This window comes from Saccoglossus kowalevskii, chromosome 13, assembly GCF_978046115.1.
Source record: "Saccoglossus kowalevskii chromosome 13, keSacKowa6.1, whole genome shotgun sequence".
Classification (NCBI taxonomy): Eukaryota; Metazoa; Hemichordata; class Enteropneusta; family Harrimaniidae; genus Saccoglossus; species Saccoglossus kowalevskii.
The window spans coordinates 16,850,784-16,869,801 of NC_140653.1; the positions used below are offsets into that span (position 1 = coordinate 16,850,784).

At 34.1% G+C, this 19,018-nt stretch overlaps 1 protein-coding gene across 1 annotated transcript; it reads left to right on the top strand.

The window, feature by feature from the left end:
- Positions 1-13: 13 nt before the first annotated feature.
- On the top strand, positions 14-5,117 carry LOC100377677 (arylsulfatase B-like). The gene is made up of 7 exons (XM_002735510.4): positions 14-315; positions 955-1,141; positions 1,357-1,532; positions 1,946-2,153; positions 3,241-3,490; positions 3,895-4,061; positions 4,344-5,117. The coding sequence occupies exons 1-7, from the start codon at positions 19-21 to the stop codon at positions 4,607-4,609; spliced, it is 1,551 nt and encodes a 516-aa protein (XP_002735556.1). The 5' UTR covers positions 14-18; the 3' UTR covers positions 4,610-5,117.
- Positions 5,118-19,018: the final 13,901 nt, after the last annotated feature.

The following is a 19,018-nucleotide window of genomic DNA, read 5'->3' on the forward strand; positions in this document are numbered from 1 at the left end:
TAGCCATCAAATCAGCTGATGAGAGAAAACAACAGTGGGCGGACCTTGATTCCAGGGAAGTGGTTTGCAATGGATTTCAGACTATTTTTCACAACTTTGATAGTTCTTTTATTGAGACCTGTTTCACCAGAGCCTACACATATCGTCTTCATCCTGGCCGATGATTACGGCTTTCACGACATTGGTTACCACGACTCGATCATAAAAACACCTAATCTGGACAGACTGGCTAGCGAGGGCGTGAAGCTAGAAAACTATTACGTTCAGCCCATATGTACACCCACAAGAAGTCAACTAATGAGCGGCAGATATCAGGTATATATACAAACGAATCTAGAATTAAGCAGTTTATTCTTTGTATATTGGTCTTTTGCTAAAATGCATAGTCTGAACAAACCTGTAAAAATTGAAATTTCAAATTCTAGTATGAAATTCAAACACGACTTATGAGTTTCATTTGAATATGTTTCAGTGTTATTCAATCGGTCAATAGAAATCTCTTGTTTTAGTTTAGAATTGTGAAATGTATATATATTTATAAAGATGAAGGAAATGATTACTAGTTATAACAATTTATAGATAAATAGACAGATAGATATTTTATTTGACACAAAAATAAAACATATTTGAAGAAAACAGGCTCATAATGTTTTTTTAATAATTTATATGCATTCCCAATAGTTAAAAAAAAACTCTGATTGTGATTTATCATAAACTAAAAATAATACACATATACCATATATTGTTGTTATTTTTACACCAAAAAACAGTGCATATTTGTGTTAGAGAATGTCCATGTTTTATTGAATGAAAGATAAATTATGTCCTAATGTATCAACAAATCTAAAAATTATATTTTCATGATTATAATGCAATTTCAAATGAATTGATAAAACTACCAATGATCACAATACATATTGTAATATCCTAATGATGTAATATATTGCTGATTAGATTCACACAGGTTTACAACATGGCATAATCTGGCCTTGTCAACCAAGCTGTTTGCCAATCAATGAGGTAACCATACCACAGAAGCTAAAAGAATCTGGTTACGCCACACATATAGTAGGCAAATGGCATTTGGGAATGTATAAAAAAGAATGTCTTCCAACTGAAAGAGGATTTGATACTTTCTTCGGTAAGTCAAAGTAACAAGCACGACAGTCAAACGAACAGTATACGGAAGAAGCCTGTACCTTAATTTCTTTATAAATACATTTATTTAATTAAAACATTTGATTGGATGATGTTAACTAACTCATTAATATTCATTTATTCTCACTGTGTTGTCACAACACCATTGCTGGAGTGATATTTTTGAGTTTTTACTTTTTTTTTCAATTTTTTTTTCAGGTTATTTAACAGGAAGTGAAGACTATTACACGCACAACAGAAGTTACGATAAGTTCCACGGAATGGATTTTAGAGAGAACATGCAAATAGTACAACCACAATATAATGGACAGTATTCAACACATGTGTTTGCTGAGAAAGCAAAAAACATCATTAAAAGCCATGACCCTCAAATAGTGAGATTTGTCCATTGATTCTGAGATTTATTTGGAGCAGTGATTTAACCTTTTGGACGCTTGAATAAAAAATTTGTGAACTTTCACAAAATAAAGATCTGTACTAGATGGGAAATTAAGTCTATCTGGTTCAAAATTAATGATGAAATTACATAAAAAAGTGCTAAATGTTGTACTGAAATTGTTAGTAAAGGATGGACCTATATATTTTGATGGCGGGTGGTGGAAAAAGGGTGCTTTAACCAGGAAATCAAAATCTTGACAGAGAAAATAATTACCTCAGTCTAAGGCAGGACTTACATGCTCTAACATAACTAAATATAAAAAAATTATCTGTCTGAAAACTCTATTCGTTCACAGCAGACATAATGGTCTAATAATTTATGTTTCTATATTTTTTTTTTGCATTGCAGCCTTTATTTTTATACTTACCGTTCCAAGCAGTTCATGGTCCACTACAAGTGCCTGACCAGTACGAGAAGCCATATGCAAACATAACAAATAAACAGAGACGTACATATGCAGGCATGGTGTCTTGTATGGATGAAGCTGTTGGTAATATTACACAAACACTGAAAGATACAGGACTTTATGACAACTCAGTGATTATATTTTCAACAGGTGAGATGAATCAAATATCAACAATGTTTTTTTTCTCAGCGATTTACACAAACTTAGTAATTTATAGTAATATGAGGTTATTGCAAGGATATCGAGAAGTATGCACGAAGACAGCACAGTGTCGAGTATTGACAGACACGCATCAGAGGTCGATGCAATGGCGTACTGTCTAAGTGCATACTTTCGATATCCTCCCAATAACCTTATTATACATCTTTTCCTACCAAGGATACATCATTTGGAAAGCCGAAATCCAGAAAGTTTAGAACAGAATCAGCGAACTTCTTTGTGTGGAGTACGGTCAAACCCTGTTGGCAGCCATGTTGGTTTTTATTATTAGAGGACGCTTACGCACGTAATCATTCCATATTTGGAATTTTCCGTAAAATACCCCAAAATTACAGCACGCTGTAACTTATGGCGTTACGGTGACAGATGTATAATAATATAATATAATAATAATATAATTTATCCAAAAAATATAGTATATGAGAGAAATCTGGGTTAATATGCTATTCAGACACTGAGTAAGATTAGGACATTTGGGAAAAGTTGAACGAACTACTGAAAAAGAATTATTTGCTGCAATATCTAGGAAGTTGTTGTATAATTGAATACAGAACATTAATTTCTGTCATTCTAATGACTAATTTTCAGTTGAAATTGAAAATATTATCATATGCATTGTTCAATATGATCACCATACTGCATCTAATAAAGCAAAATGTTTCTCATGATAACTTTATTATTAAACTTCTTCTCTGCTTGTTGTAATAATTAAGTGCACTGTTTGTTTGAAATGATTGTATCGTTGTCACATGCTGTATTTTTGCTGGTGTGAAGAAAGGGAAGTGTTCAACAATAACAGATATAAAGTGATTAACATTAGAAACACTTTCAAAAACATTTGTAACGCTAGTTGTAGCTAAAATATTTTGTTTATTCCTGCGAGGTGTAACCATTTGATTCTTTGTGTTTCTTGTACGTATCACATACTTATTGTAAGTATTATGTACGTATTACATACTCATTGTGCGTATTATGTACGTATTACATACTCATTGTACGTAATATGTACGTATTACAGACAATGGTGGTCAGGTAATAGCAGGTGGAAATAATTGGCCGTTACGCGGCTGGAAAGGGTCATTATGGGAAGGAGGGATGCATGGAGTAGGATTCGTCAATAGTCCACTGATTAATCATCAAGCTAGGGGAACCACATCTAAAGAGCTTATTCATGTCACTGATTGGTTTCCCACTATCGTGCACTTGGCTGGTGGGAGTGTGAATGGTACACAGCCATTGGATGGCTATAACCAATGGGAAACTATCAGGTACCATCTTTATTTTGCTAATCTGAGATAGAATGTCAAATGCTGAAAAAGTAACTTTATTAGTGGCTGAGCTAAGCTTTTGGAAATATATATATGTTAACGAAGAACATATTTATACTTTCGTACAATGTTTCTGACAAATACATGAAAAAGAATAATAATTCTATAAACTGCAAACTAAGGAGCAGGTATGATGACACTTGCAGATATATAGATATTAAGGTTTTAAAAATTACAAACAAAAGGCTCATTTTATATTGATGCATATTGGAAATATGAAAAAAAATAATCTACAAATCCACTACTGTTCCATTCACTTGCTAAGAATAAAACAAAAGCATCATAGACACTAACATAAAGGGCAGTATAACACCAAACAACATTGTTCATATTCTGTTTCAAAGCAATGGTAAGAAATCACCCAGAAAAGAATTGTTGCACAACATAGATCCCAATTATATAGCATTGCAGACATCCAACAACAATATGATATACAGAACAGACATGTTCAATGCTTCCATTCGAGCTGCCTTGAGAGTTGGTGATTGGAAGATACTGACAGGTGATCCAGGTGAGTGCTATATGACCTTTGATTGGTTAACTTTTAGTGAGTTTGTGATTTATCTATCACAGATGAGCCCGAACATCCCTGCCTTGCTGCAAAACCAACCATGCCAACTTAGATACTAATCCTTCACCTTTAAAATAGTCTGTGAAAAATATTCTCGCTCATCAAATTTACTTTGAATAAAGATGATGTTGTCATGGTAACCATCATATGTTGCGAATTGAAGATATAATACCACAACAATAAGGCGGTAAATATTAAATATTATGCTATTTTGTTTGTTAGGTAACAGCAGTTGGATTCCTCCGCCTGAGTCAAGTATTACTTCTCCGCATCCGACAGATATTCCTGGGAAAATTATCTGGTTGTTCAATATTGCCGAAGACCCAAACGAATATAAAGATCTCTCTCTATTCAGACCAGATAAGGTCAATGAACTTTTAGAAAAATTGCAGCAATATTACAAAACATCTGTGCCTGTGCGTTACCCTGACAACGACCCTGCCTGTGATCCTGGCAAGCACAGTGGTGCATGGGGGCCATGGCAATGATATCTTAATGTAGTTTGAATGTACATTTCCCAGTACTTTATGACTTGTAAAGAGGTCTTATCTAGAATACATGTGATGGTAAACTTTATTGGGACGTATTAGTGGTATTATATTTTCAACACATTATGCAAATCAAGAATACACATTTTTTTTAGATTTAAAAAAAAAACAAAACAGGCAGGGAATTGTGCTTTGTGTGTGTCATGTGATACATGCCATGGTCGCGTATTGGAAGGGCGCCCTCAACATGTTAGAAACTTTGTTATGTGCTTGGTTGTGGTTGTTACTGCACCAGATTCGCGACAGTCTTTAAAATATTTAGTGAAAACTAATATTGCCATTTTATCACTATATTAATTACTATAGCTCCATTAAAACAATATCATAGAACAGAACGAATAACTATATTATATGTACGGCAACAATATTTTCTGTAAAGTAAAATAAATTTGTTATAATAATTTTATCAAGTATATTTTCTTGACAATGATTAAACGAAGTACCAGAACAGTGTGTCAATTACTGTAATGTTGCAATAGTTCAATCAATCAATCAAGTATCAAACAACCATGGCATCCCATAATTTCCTCTGCTAAATTTCCGAATCTCGTCGACATTCCCAGAGCCCGTGTCACGTTTTAACTGATCTTGATGGGGTGATCGTTTCCTTCTACTGACCACAGTATCAGCCTTGAAGCAAATCGGTCGTTAAATTGGATTAGGTGGTATGTTATCTTCTTTTTATTATATTTATGTTCGCTTGTTGGTAATACATTTCTAAGCATTCGTGTATAAGTTCCATTTAGGAATTGTTCAAGTTGTTTGGCTATAGCCCACGTTTCGCCTCTACACAGAAATAATTTGTTTAACAGTCTATGAAGTTTTTCTTTGTTTCATTGTTCTTGACTACTATATACTGCGTCTCGATGACATCTACTCGTTTCAGTAGTTTTTGTGCATCATTCATGGCAACAATTGAGATATATAATTCTCTTCAGAATATCGTTTGCTTTTCTTTGATTTTAACGTGTTGCCAACTTCATGCTTTAGCCAAGAGCGACGAGAAATGGTGCCAGTGCTTATCTATGTCTCCTTGTAGAACACCAGTATTGATGTTTTTCCATCTATCGTAATTATTTTTGTCTATGTTTCTGCATACAGATTAGATTGTAGCATGTTGGGTGGTTTGCCATATGTTTTCAGGATTTTCAGCAACATTGTATCGAATGCTTTTTGAAGTCGCTGTAATCACTGTTGTTCTATTTTTGTATAGTACTTTGGTAATATTATCCATCGCTAATCTAGTATTTGTTCTATATGGAATATTTCTGTTGTTGCATTGTTTTTTATTTTCTCCCATTCATACATTTCTTCTGTTTTTTCTGTACATAAGCTAAGTGTTATTCTTGCTGTTGGAATTCTGTTGTCTTACCTCGCGCTAGAAAGGCTGTTGTATCCCTCAACATCTGACATACTATTTTTCCATTTCTTTCTCATTAGAAGATATTCAATCTGACTTTCAACTCGGGCCTGCGCATGTCCTAAGTTTACCCATTTTTTTCTGAAAGTATGTGTTAGCTATAGTCAGGTTAAATATTTTAGTTATACATTGGAAACAACGTTGAGTTATATATACTTGATTCATTGATTCATGGACATATATGTATCAATAACACTTCGACAAATTCCACTGAGCATAGTTAAATATTTACGTTTACTATAGAAATGACATGACACAATGTTGAAACCGTATGTTGAGTATTTAAATATTCGACAGTGTTCTCGATCGGGGAAGATAATAAGATCTTTGAAATAAGATACCGATTATTTAAGTCGAGCCTTCTAGTGACGAAGCACTTCTGTGATGTGTGATCTGAAGTCATGACATGTTATAAAGGTAAATTCTCAAAGATTTCCTTTTGTTAGTTAGTACATCAACGATTTTTTCCTAACTGGCAGTGAAACTTACTCTATTGAGAACGTATACAAATGCCAAGGATTAATTGATTGATAGGACACCTAGAGCTAATCAAACGGTATGCAGTTAACCTTCTAATCATCTAGAAACCTATCAGTCTGTAACAAACTGTCATTAATATTTACAGAAAATTAGTGACCTCATTACTTTACTACTCCAATGAATCGCCCATTGTTACAGTAGTGATAAAACAATCCCAAGCACAATGTAGTGCATCATTAAAAATCAACAACAAGCAGAAAAGTAAGCTGGAAAAATCAACGCCTTAGTATACATGAGTAGAAATAAGGGACATTCGTAATTCCACAAGCTGTGAATTGAAACCACACAATGAATTATTGCAACAAGTATATCATGTAGTACATAAAAACAAAGATGGATGCCAGGAATAATGACAACATAGGATTGACTATTTGTAATATACAATATGTAGAGAATAGAAGAAAACACAAAGATGAAAATTACCAGATTATAGAATGATATACAGAGTAAGAAATCAACAAAATTGAAGACGAACAGAGGAACCACTAAGAACAATAAAACAATGACCAAAATGAACATCAATTATAACCTGTTCAATTACAACAGATTGACAACGAGATAAGAGCTTTGAGTTCAGATATGATATACAACTTTACAATTATGATGAACAACTTTATGCAGCAGGAAGAGAGGATGACAACCAGAACCACATGAAAAAAATCAAGGAAACTCCACCGCAAAGACCTGTGAAAATAATTAAAAGATGCAACTCCACCCAGGAATCCACTACATAAGAAGGCACATTGCAGTGATGTACTACGCCAATCACCTAAGATAAACACAGATGTCCATGATTCAACGTCAACGAATGCATCTTTCAAAACAAATGTATCTTGTAGCAAAAAACAACAGCATTATTGAGAAAAGGTGGTAGGAAGAAGATAACTCTAACAATTAACAGTCATTATGCATTATAAGCCAGATCAGTAACAAACCGAATCCCAATTGTAAAGGACAGCAACAAGAATCGCCAAAATACTGTCACATCAGATACCAAAACCACCAACTAAACAACAACAATGAAGACACAGCATGTCTGAGAGACAACTACATGCCACAATTAGAAACAGTAGATGGGAAAAACAAAGGGAACATGAAATATGGCTCATATATATCAAAACACTAGAACAAATAGCAGAAGGGCATGAAGTTCATCTGGTGGTATCAGCATATTTAATAGGAATAACATAAAGGATGAAATCAATGTCATCCAAACTACAAGTAAACTTACTCAACTAAAGAATGACTTCTTCAGCATCGATGAAGATATATGCAATTCACATATTCCACAAATACACTTTAGTTATTACAAAGACATTGATCCATATGAAGAAATACTGTAGTAAAGGACAGGTGATCAAGCAAGGTGCAGGGACCCTTAATCTTGAAGACACTATTAATCTATGAGAAACAAACAAACTGAAAATCTTGAATGGAACATTTCAAAATGCGCAATGCAAGCACACACATACACAGTGATTTCACGAAAGGCAAACTCAATGTGCAGGTAAAAGTTATTGAAAACATGTGCAGTTTTGAGTGAAATATCAATGAGCCACTGCATTCTCCACGAATTTTGTAACTTGCTATGACGACGCTAAAGGAAAACAATCCGTAGTTACTTTCAACATTTTGCGGGGGGGGGGTGTCTCAAATTTTCGATTATTTTTTCAGCTCGCAACGAAAGAATCAGTCAATTTGGAACTACTATGTTGGCATTCGGAAAGCTTTTTGGCACAGTTTTACTTAGAAGACGAGTTTTTCATTGCCCGTGAGTATTAATTAATTCAAATGAGACGTTTTTTCAGACATTCGTGCCATGCACGCCCCCCTGCCACGGCATTGCTGATTAATTTGGGTTCAATTAATTTCAAACCGTCGAACTGTGGTGCTTGTTACTTTGACTTACCGAAGAAAGTATCAAATCCTTTTTCAGTTAAAAGACATTCTTTTTTATACATTCCCAAATGCCATTTGCCTACTATATGAGTGGCGTAACCAGATTCTTTTAGCTTCTGTGGTATGGTTACCTCATTGATTGGCAAACAGCTAGGCTGACAATACCAGATTATGCCGTGTTGTAAACCTGTGTGAATCTAATCAGCAATATATTACATCATTTCGATATTTCAATATACATTGTGATCAGTGTTAGTTTTATCAATTCATGAAATTGCATTATACTTATGTTATTACATTGAACTTTCTGTTCCTACAACCTGTTGCATCCGCATTAACATACAGTTTAGAAATAATGCAATATAAACTTAAAATTGGTAGTTGGAAAATCCACGAAAAAAATGCATGGATGCTGATTTTGTATCAGCAGTTGCAAGTTTTGATATTTTGTGTGTTCAGAAAACCTGGTTAGGTAACAGTAGTAATTTTGTGTTAGATATAGATTATTTTTGTAGTTTTAGATCTGACAGAATTAGAAAATCACCCAAGAGTAGAAGAGATTCAGGGAGGTTGCAATTTTGTTTAAAAATAAATTTAAAAAGGGGTTATCGAAAATTAATTCTGAAAATAATGACTTTCTATGGTGCAAGCTGGACAAGAACTTTTCCTTAGAACAAGATATTTCTTTAGCTTGTATTTACATTCCACCAGAAAATTCTGTTTACCACTATAACAAAGATTATTTCAGTATTTTGGAAAAAGAAATTGTTAGGTTCTCTTATCAGGGTGACGTGATCATCATGGGAGATTTTAATAGTAGAATTGAGAATATTGTTGATTTTATTGTTGATGATGTGCCAACCCCCCAAAACTACGTTGCAGATAATTTTAATAGAAGATACACTTTAGATAAAAACACTAACAAATTTGGTAACCATCTTGTAAATCTGTGTGTAAGCAATGACTTGATAATTGTTAATAGCAGAGTAATTGGCGATTTATTAGGAAATTTTACATATCATCACCTGGCAGGTTCCAGCACTGTAGACTACTGTTCAGTTTCTAAGAGTCTCTTTTATTGTGTCTGTCACTTTAAAGTTGTTAATCTGAGTTACCTTTCTGACCATTGTCTGTCCGTGTGGAAACTAAAATTAGTAGTACAGAACAACTAAAGCCTTTTCCCCCTAAATGTATTTGGCATCAGGAGTTATTGGCATGTTATGTAGCCAGCAAATAGAAAAACAATTTTCAGACTACTTAAAAAATAATACAGAAAAAGTAGATGTGAATAAATTTACAAATCAGTTAATAAAGATATTAATGAATACAGCTGACACGCTAACAAAAAAGGGATAAAGAACCACAAAATTAGACAACCTTGGTTTGACAAATCTGGTAGTGAATTAAGAAGAGAACTTATTAAAGCTTCAAAACTGCTTTCCAAAGAACCCCTTTATGAAACATAACTTTTATTTTATTAAAAAGATTTATAAACGTTCAATAACTAATAAGAAAAAAGAATTCAAACGTCAGATGATTAATCAATTGGAAATATCAGAGAAGAACAATTAGAAAGACTACTGGTCAATATTAAAACAACTACGTTGTCAAAAAAACAATACCTTGGAACATTCCATTTCAAGTTCTACTTGGCTAAGTCATTTAAAACAAATGTACAATTTAGAAAATGTTAGTAACAATGAAATTAAACAAAAATGGTGGACTAAAGAGAAATCAACACAGGACAACCCTGTTCTGAATTTAGATATTACAGAAAAAGACATTTTTAATTCAATAAAAAAATAAAAAATCCAGTGGTGATGATGCCGTTGCAAATGAAATGCTAAAAATATTTCCCGAATGCTGGAAGTCGACTTCCTTAGTTCTTTCACATAAATGTGGTGATAAGTCTGATCCGGGAAATTACAGAGCAATTGCAATATTCAGCTTGGAATCAAATAATTTACTGAGTCAGACACAGTTTGGTTTTAGAAAACAGCGTTGAGCCACAGATGCTATTTTTTCTTAAAGACAGCAGTGGATAAAACCTTGTACAGCAAACAAAAATCAAAAAAATCGACGTACAATAATATGAAATACAAAGTAAAGTTACCAACAGATTTAACTGATGATTTTATATCTAACTGTGGAGTAAAACAAGGTTACAACCTTTCATTAACTCTCTTCAATATCTTCATTAATGATCTTTCTACTGTATTTGGTGAACAAATGATACTCCTGTTTTAATTAATGATAAACCACTGAATGACATTTTCTATGCTGATGACTTGGTTTTATTATCAGAAAGTGCTGAAGACCTACAAAACTGTTGAAATAAATTATCAAGTTATTGCTCACAAATAATAATGATTAACTATAAATACAAAGAAAAAAATATGCTATTCAATAAAAGTAACCATTTATTAAGAAATAACTTTATATTGAATAATGAGACTATCACAACAGTAAAAGAGTTCTGTTATCTTGGTGTAATCTTCACACCTAACGGAAAATTTTAAATAAATCAACAAATGCTAAAAAACAAAGCATTGAAAGCACTGTTCACTATCAGACATACAGTGTTGCATCACAAGATGGTCACCCCTAAGTTATGTCTAAAGTTGTTTGATCAATTCATTTCACCAATTCTGTTGTATGGTGCTGAGGTTTGGGCATGTGAAATTTCAAACGATGTTAAATAGTCTTGAACAAGTATGCAGTCAGATTTACCGGTTCATACTTGGAGTAAATAAATTATAGGTAATAGGGGGGAATTAGGCAGAATACCAAAAAGAATTAAAAGTTGTATTTTACAAATGAAATATTGGTAAAGACTTCACACGCTGCCAAATAACCACATCCTTAAGTCAGCATTAATTGAATCAATGAATGAAAATAAATACTTCTTGGATAAAAAATGTTGAAAACATTTTAGAGCAGTGGAACTGGAAGATTTAAAGTCTGACAACCCTAAAATAAATAACATAAAACAATTATCAGAATCAATTAAATCAAAACTATACATTAAGTATTCTTCATTCTGGAAAGATCAGCTAAATACATCAAGCGGGAAAAATGGGGAGGGAAATAAGCTAAGAACGTACAAGCTATTCAAAAAAGATTTTGTTTTTGAAGATTATTTAGACAACATCATTTATTTCAATCTACGGAAAATGTTATCAAGATTTCGACTAAGTGATCATACTCTAGAAATAGAATTAGGTCGCCAAAAATGACGTGATAGAGGATGGGAAGCATTTCATTCTGGAATGTACATGTTTGGAAATTTTCTAAAAATAATGAAACATGATCTTGCCCTTTTCAAATTTTTGAAAAAAATACATTATTCAATGGAAATACTTAAATATGTAAATACGCATCCATGAGAGACCCAATGTCTTTTCTATACAATGTATGTTTTAGTATTTTATACTTAATTTTTTCTATTTTGTTCTATTAATGTTTTACTTTTATTTAGTTAGTTTTATCATTTTAGTCTTTTGTTATTTGTTACTTTTACCATACTAAACCCCCTGATGGTTTTGGTTGTGTAATAACATTTACATCTGCGTATTCTTCAATGGTATCTGTCGCACATTAGTTGACTTCTTGTGGGTGTACATATGGGCTGAACGTAATAGTTTCACACCCTCGCTAGCCAGCCTGTCCAGATTTGGTGTTTTTATGGCCGAGTCGTGGTAACCAATGTCGTGAAAGCCGTAATCATCGGCCAGGATGGAAACAATATGTGTAGGCGCTGATGAAACAGGTCTCCATGAAAAAAAACTATCAAAGTCATGGAAAGTATTCGGAACCCCATTGCAAACCACTTGCATCTTTGTGTGCGCATTCCAGAAATGACGCTCAGTAAACATGGACGTCCGGTAGGCGTCTTAAACTGGTAAGTGGGCAACACATTTCTTTGAGTTATGGCCAACATATTTTTTTTGTTTTGTTTAACGTTGTATGTATTTTGTCATTTTCTCTGAGCAAAGATTTCGTCGTATGTATGATGCAAAAAATCAATCACGCTTTGCCACAATGATCACTGCGTGATATGCAATGAATGGCATATGCTGACCACGTGGCATGTCTAGATTTGCATACTGGGATACACTATTTTGTACAGGGACGTTCAACTGAAATTTACACATAAGTGGTGAATGTTAGTTCAAATTATTGTACAGCGGCCAACTGTGGTACACAAATGAGTAAACACGAGGTAATGTGCTTTGTAACGATGCATTGTTGTTCTTCTCTACGAGAAACTTCGAGCATTTAAAGCGTCTATAGTCTTCACACCATGTCCCGCTCGATATGGGACCCACAGCGACGTGTACAACCCGTGTAAAATACAGTAGCGCTTTAAGACGCGAATTCCGACGCACTGCGTGACGACAGTAGCGCTTTAAGACGCGAATTCCGACGCGCTGCGTGACGACAATAGCGCGTTACCTGATTGAAAAACGCAGATTGTTATCGGATAAGAATACTATTAGAGACTAACAACACTCCCGAGAAGATTATTTACAGATACAATAGAAAATCTCAATATTTTGATAGTGTCACTTATTGTGCACCTCGACCTGCATAATGAGTAAATCAGAAATATATCCATAAACGTCATCATTCAAACATTTAAATATGAGAGTGAACGTTAATATAAAATAGGTGGCATAACTTTAATTTTTCCGAAAATTATGTATTGTATCGATATTGCTCCATGATAATACCCCCTCAAAAAACTCAATAATATTTTAATGTCAACTGTACTGGACCATGATAAAAACAGTGTGGTAATCAGTGGGAATATAGAACGTAGCATACGTCATATCAACATACCAATCAATGACCAATACATTTACATATATACGTATATATACATGAATTTCATAATAAGGTTTCATCCGAACAGTGCTCGGTACAATTAATTTTACTGGCATTTATACGCATTAAGTCAGCATGTACACAGTCTTACTTGTCTTACCTTGTTTTGCAAAGCCTCCAAATTTAGCTTTTTCTCTTGCATTTTACAGAAATATGCGGGGTTTTTTTTTACAAGCAATCAACATAAAATTCACCAGTAATGTTTCCTTTCGGTCAGAGATTATCATGCATAATCTACTTGGTGGTGACTGTTTTTCGAGTGAATCACACCACCAGAAAAGAATATCTCTCCAGAGGGACTCAGTGTAATGACAATCCAAAAATAAATGTTGCTCATGACAATGTGTACATAATGAACTGGAATATTTTTGTGGATTAATTTTATGTAGTTTTTTTATTTGTGTATAAAATATTGTGCGAGATCTTAAAATGAAATTCTCGAATGTCACTGTCCGTTGTCATTTTCATCATAAGTTTGAATTGTTATAAGTGATTGAATTGTCTGTTTTTTTGTATAATAGTTGAATTAAGCACGTATGAGAACTGTGATATTTGTATAACTTGTTCTTATCATGTCATGTCATTTAGGCTGCTGCCTTAAGTTCTGTTCCCATTATATCAACTCCAGTTATATTTTGATTATTTTGTATCGCAATTAAAACAGTTTCCAATACCAAAATGAACAACATTGGAGACAGAGGCTCTCTTCTTTGTACTGCAAAGTAACCTGTACTGAACCTGATATTCATCACACAGCCCTGATTAGTCCTATACAATATCCACTTTTGAAAATCTACCCCAAATTTAAATTTTTTTAACACATTGAAGAGATATCTCCAGTCAACCATATCAAATGCTATATCACAATCAATCGCCAGTAAGATGCACCCTATATTATTATCTTTTGTAAAATGATATATCTCATCTATGAGTCTCACATAATCATTAATATTACGTCCTTTAACAAATGCTGCCTGCATTGGACCTATCAACTCTGGCAAAACTTGCTCAAGACGTTTAGCCAAGCATTTTGAAGCCAACTTAGTATCCACATTCATAAGAGAGATCGCGGTCTTTTCTTTGAGTGTTACAACACTTTGCTTTTGGGATTCTGACCCCCCCCCTTATCCAAGGCATAATTTACAACTAGCTTCCCGGCCATGTGCCAAAAGCCTTATAGAATTCCACTCTCAGGCTATTACATTTTCTTTTTTCTAGAGATTTGAATAAATGGCTTTGATTTTATTTGAAATTTCAAATTGCCATGGTAAGTTGAAACGCAAATGATGACAATGTACTGTCTATACAAAATATAAGCAACAAAAATGTAGCAGTTAGTGGTAGTTAAAACAGATTTCTCCCAAAGTGTATATATTCACGTGCAAATTGACAGTTTAGAGTGGATGCAATGCGTGGTTCACCGGGTGGTTATTTGCCCTCTAACACAATGATTACTTTTCTGCCGAGCTCGTTCTAATTTAAGTCATATAGTATACGTGACAGACGCTTCGAACAAGGCTTATTCAACAAAAACCAGAACCCACAGTTCGAGCGCAATAACATATGTGAGTCTGAGATATTTATTTATTCGGCCGTTTATATGTTCGTAGTACATGTACAAACAATATTTGTTCAGTAAATACATAGATTTACGTGCATCATGCACAAACAAATGTCAGGCATGACGTCATTCTGGGTACAAAGAACAAATGTGCAATCACGAATATAATTTATAAGAACGTTCAATTACTGATGAACTGACCGTTCGCATTTTGCTGCGTCCCAATCTTAACAACTGCGTGGCGTGCAAATAAAACAAGGGGCACAAGGAGGTCGACGTGGTGGCATTAGGAGATAGCATCCCTAGTTGAATTTGTTTCATGGAGAGAAAAAAATGTATATGTATAAACCAATCAGTAAATTTTAATCAGAGAGTCGTGTTATTAAAAAATAAATCCCAGCACATTTACTGTATTATTATTATCTGTAATAAATGTCTAATCCCGTTTATTCATGTCGGGTATCTCTGTGCGGCCACCTGGCGTACTATCTGAATGTTCCCAGTAATAGAGGTGCATAGTATCATTGTACTAAGTATTTACATGTAGCCTCGATTTTGGTTTCGACTAATGGCACAACAATTAGTGAGCGAATACATTTTCCATATTGTGAAAATGCCATATTGAATCCTTTTGTTAGTATGATAATGTGGCGTAGCACTTGTGCACAAAACACACAGACATCAATACTGTCATTTTCAGAATTACACAAATGCTTTTATTGTATTCACCTGTCATATTCTTTCAATAGAAATACGCTGACTAAAAACGACATCCTGCTAATGATATCAAATAACGGATTTCCAACCTTTGTTTCATGTGAACGCCTTCGGATGTAATCAGTTGATCCAGACAGTTTTGCCGTTTTACGTAAATTCACTTGGGTGTCTTTACAGTTCTGTCACGTGACCCACTAATTGAATCTCAAATTATTGCGTCCCCAAGAGTTTTGATTAAACCACGTCACTATGCCACGTTATTAGATGACGTGTACAGTCATTTCGCGTTCCCCATGAATTCATTTTTTTCGTAGTTACACCAACAATTGTTGCGATTCATCTTCAGGTGAATCGTGCGTGAATTTAATGAATTTTATAGTTCGTGCTAGCAATTATATTATGAATATAGTATTGTAGTAGTAGATTGACCCATACATGTACTGCTAGAATGATGAGAAAACGTATGAACAAAAAATCACCGTAAAGTACATCTGAACGATATTAGAATTCACGAACACAGACACCTATAAACTCCTTGATTTCCACTGAATTTAACAAATGTTGAAGCAGCAGTACAGAGTATAACCATGTTAACGTTTCATTTTGACAACGAGATGCGTGTAAGTATTATGCACGAGAAGCTGAATTGTTCGAGGTACGAACATTGAGTTACAAAAATCAACACGCCCATATTTTAGAAACCACATCCACTTGTGCAAAAACCACGCTGAAATGGTAACTCGATGTTCAATTAACAGTTAACAAAACGGACAGCATACAATTTAGTTGTTGAAATTCCATATTTATTAACTCAAATTTTAATAAACAATTATAACCGAGTTACGTAAAACATACAACGTTAAACCAAAAAATCTCTATATATTAAAGTTAAATTAAAGTTCGAGTTACTGAATGTGGACGTTCAACGAGATTAAAAATGTATATGTAACTCGAAGTTCCGTAAACTGTTATTTGAACATGGAGTGCCAACTCTTACATTCTAATTTTCTTTTTCTAAGATAAATTTCTATGTATACCATTATAACTGTGTGCACAAACATACTCCAAAATTTGACAGAGTCACTTGCTTGGACATATCTGTTTAGATAATATTCAAATTTTGTACAAGACTTGATGATCTCAATTTTTATCTGTTCTTAATTCACCACCTTTCAAATCTTGTAATTCTTCCCAAGTTTTTGAGTTTAGTATAATGCTGGTTTCAGAAACAACTCATAATGTACCCTATATACAATTGCAAAGTTTCATGTCTATGGAGCAACTCCTTCAGCCCTGCGTGCGAATAAACATTCATCAGTGTCATTTGGTAAGTTTGTAAGGTGTGCTAGTCAACTAAGCGCAAGGGCATACTCGCTTTTTAATTTGATCAAATAATCATCACGTTCATTTTAATTTAATATAAACTTTTGAAGAGACAATTGGTAGATGCTACTTACTTGCATTCCATCTTCAATATCAACCTTGTTTGGGTAAAGACCGAAAACCACAGATTTGGAAATTGCCCTAGTTTTTTCTAGCCTTAATGATGCTTCTTACCACAAATTGTTCACCAAATTCAGAATTACCAATGACATCAATGAAGTTGTAATTGTAATTGGTTGGCATATCATCTTCCAACAACACATCATCCAACTTACCTTTGTGTTATATGGAGCATCAACCACGCGTTCTTGGTAACAACATGATGGCATGAACCATCTCTTTCAGTAGATGTACTATTGGTAGTTTATTCATTAATCCACCGTATGTAGCCATGCAGACAAGAAAATTATTTATTGTCACAAATATTTTGACAACACTACATAGAGCAAAACTTGTCATCAGGATGTCTACATTGTCTACACATGTCTACAGGTTCTTGATTTCATCCATAGTTTACCCACACATAAATGGACCTGCATCACGTAATATGGATGCAATTTTGCCTTCTGTAAAAGAATCCAGATAACCAATACTACCAGCCAGGAGATTACTTACATGTTTCCACAAGTTGATCACAAGAATTAATTCTTCGCGGTCTCCAAGTTTGAAGTCACTTCACGACCAAAGACTCGTTTGCACGTCTTCAAAGTATGATTGAAGTGTGCGGTCACTGCCGCATAAAAAACTATTACATCTGACACACAATTTATTACTTTCAGTCTATAACCCTCAAATGAGTCCTGAGATTCTTTATAGAAGGAACGATATTCAGACTCATCTAGCTTTACAGCAGCTGGAAGAGCATTTGCAGCGTGTATTGATGTACCCAACCACTGTACAGATTTCTGTAAGCAGGCTCCAAAATCGTCAAGTCAACAAAGCTTCTTCAGCATATTTGTGACTATGATAACATAACGTTCATATAACCCCGACAGCAAAACTACTTTGTAGCGCATAACAGTATATCTTAACCAAAAAACAATACTACCAGAGGTGGTGGTTTTATATGGTTCTATGAGTCTCTGAAAAAAGTTTGTTGACTTACCTCTTGCAAGATCATCAATATACCATTTATACACATTAGCATGACAACTATAACATACAAATTTTGTCTCCTTTCAACTAAACTGCTGTAAAGGTTTTGCTTGACCTTTATACTGTATCTTCTTAAAATGTCTGTACCATAATGTCTACTACAGTACAGCTTTCTTTTACACAAAGTACACATTTCTCGTTCTTTAAAAAAAATCCACAGTCTACTAGAGTGAAGATGGCACAATATATTGCTATCTATGTTATACTGAATATCAAAGCATGCTTTTATATCATCTTTACATGTAAAGTAACATGTGTGTAGTTTCTCTTCATTGCAGTCAAGTGCCTGCAATATGCACTGCCCTTTAACTATTTTAGTTATCTTAAAAATAGGATTGTCACTAGTTAATTTTTTTATAAACTGACCTTCACATTCCCGGCATATACACTCATGATGATGTACATTTGTGTACTCATCATGAATCCACATGTACCAATAAATAATTACTAAATTTCACTATTACTACTGTGTTAGTTTACTACTACATACCTTCTACAGGGGCGGATACAGGATTTTTTTTTTATGGGGGTGGGTTCAAACTCTAAAATCGCCTGACTAAGTTAATGATTTTTTTATATTATACAAAAACAAATTGAATAAATTTTTCAATGGGGGGAGGGTTCCGGTCCCTAAGAACCCCCCCTAGATCCGCCACTGTTCTACTACAAATAGGAACCACTTACCAGTTTAAAACACCTACCGAACTTCCATGTTTACTGTAGCGTCATTTCCGGGACACCCACACAAAGATGCGCACATCGTAAAACTATCACATCGCCCATTTGC

Bases quoted from the DNA above. Each gene is read 5' to 3' on its own strand.
- LOC100377677 (XM_002735510.4), top strand. From the start codon at position 19: ATGAGAGAAAACAACAGTGGGCGGACCTTGATTCCAGGGAAGTGGTTT. The intron at 1,533-1,945 runs GTGAGATTTGTC...TTTGCATTGCAG, and splicing joins AAAGCCATGACCCTCAAATA to CCTTTATTTTTATACTTACC. The intron at 3,491-3,894 runs GTACCATCTTTA...TCTGTTTCAAAG, and splicing joins AACCAATGGGAAACTATCAG to CAATGGTAAGAAATCACCCA.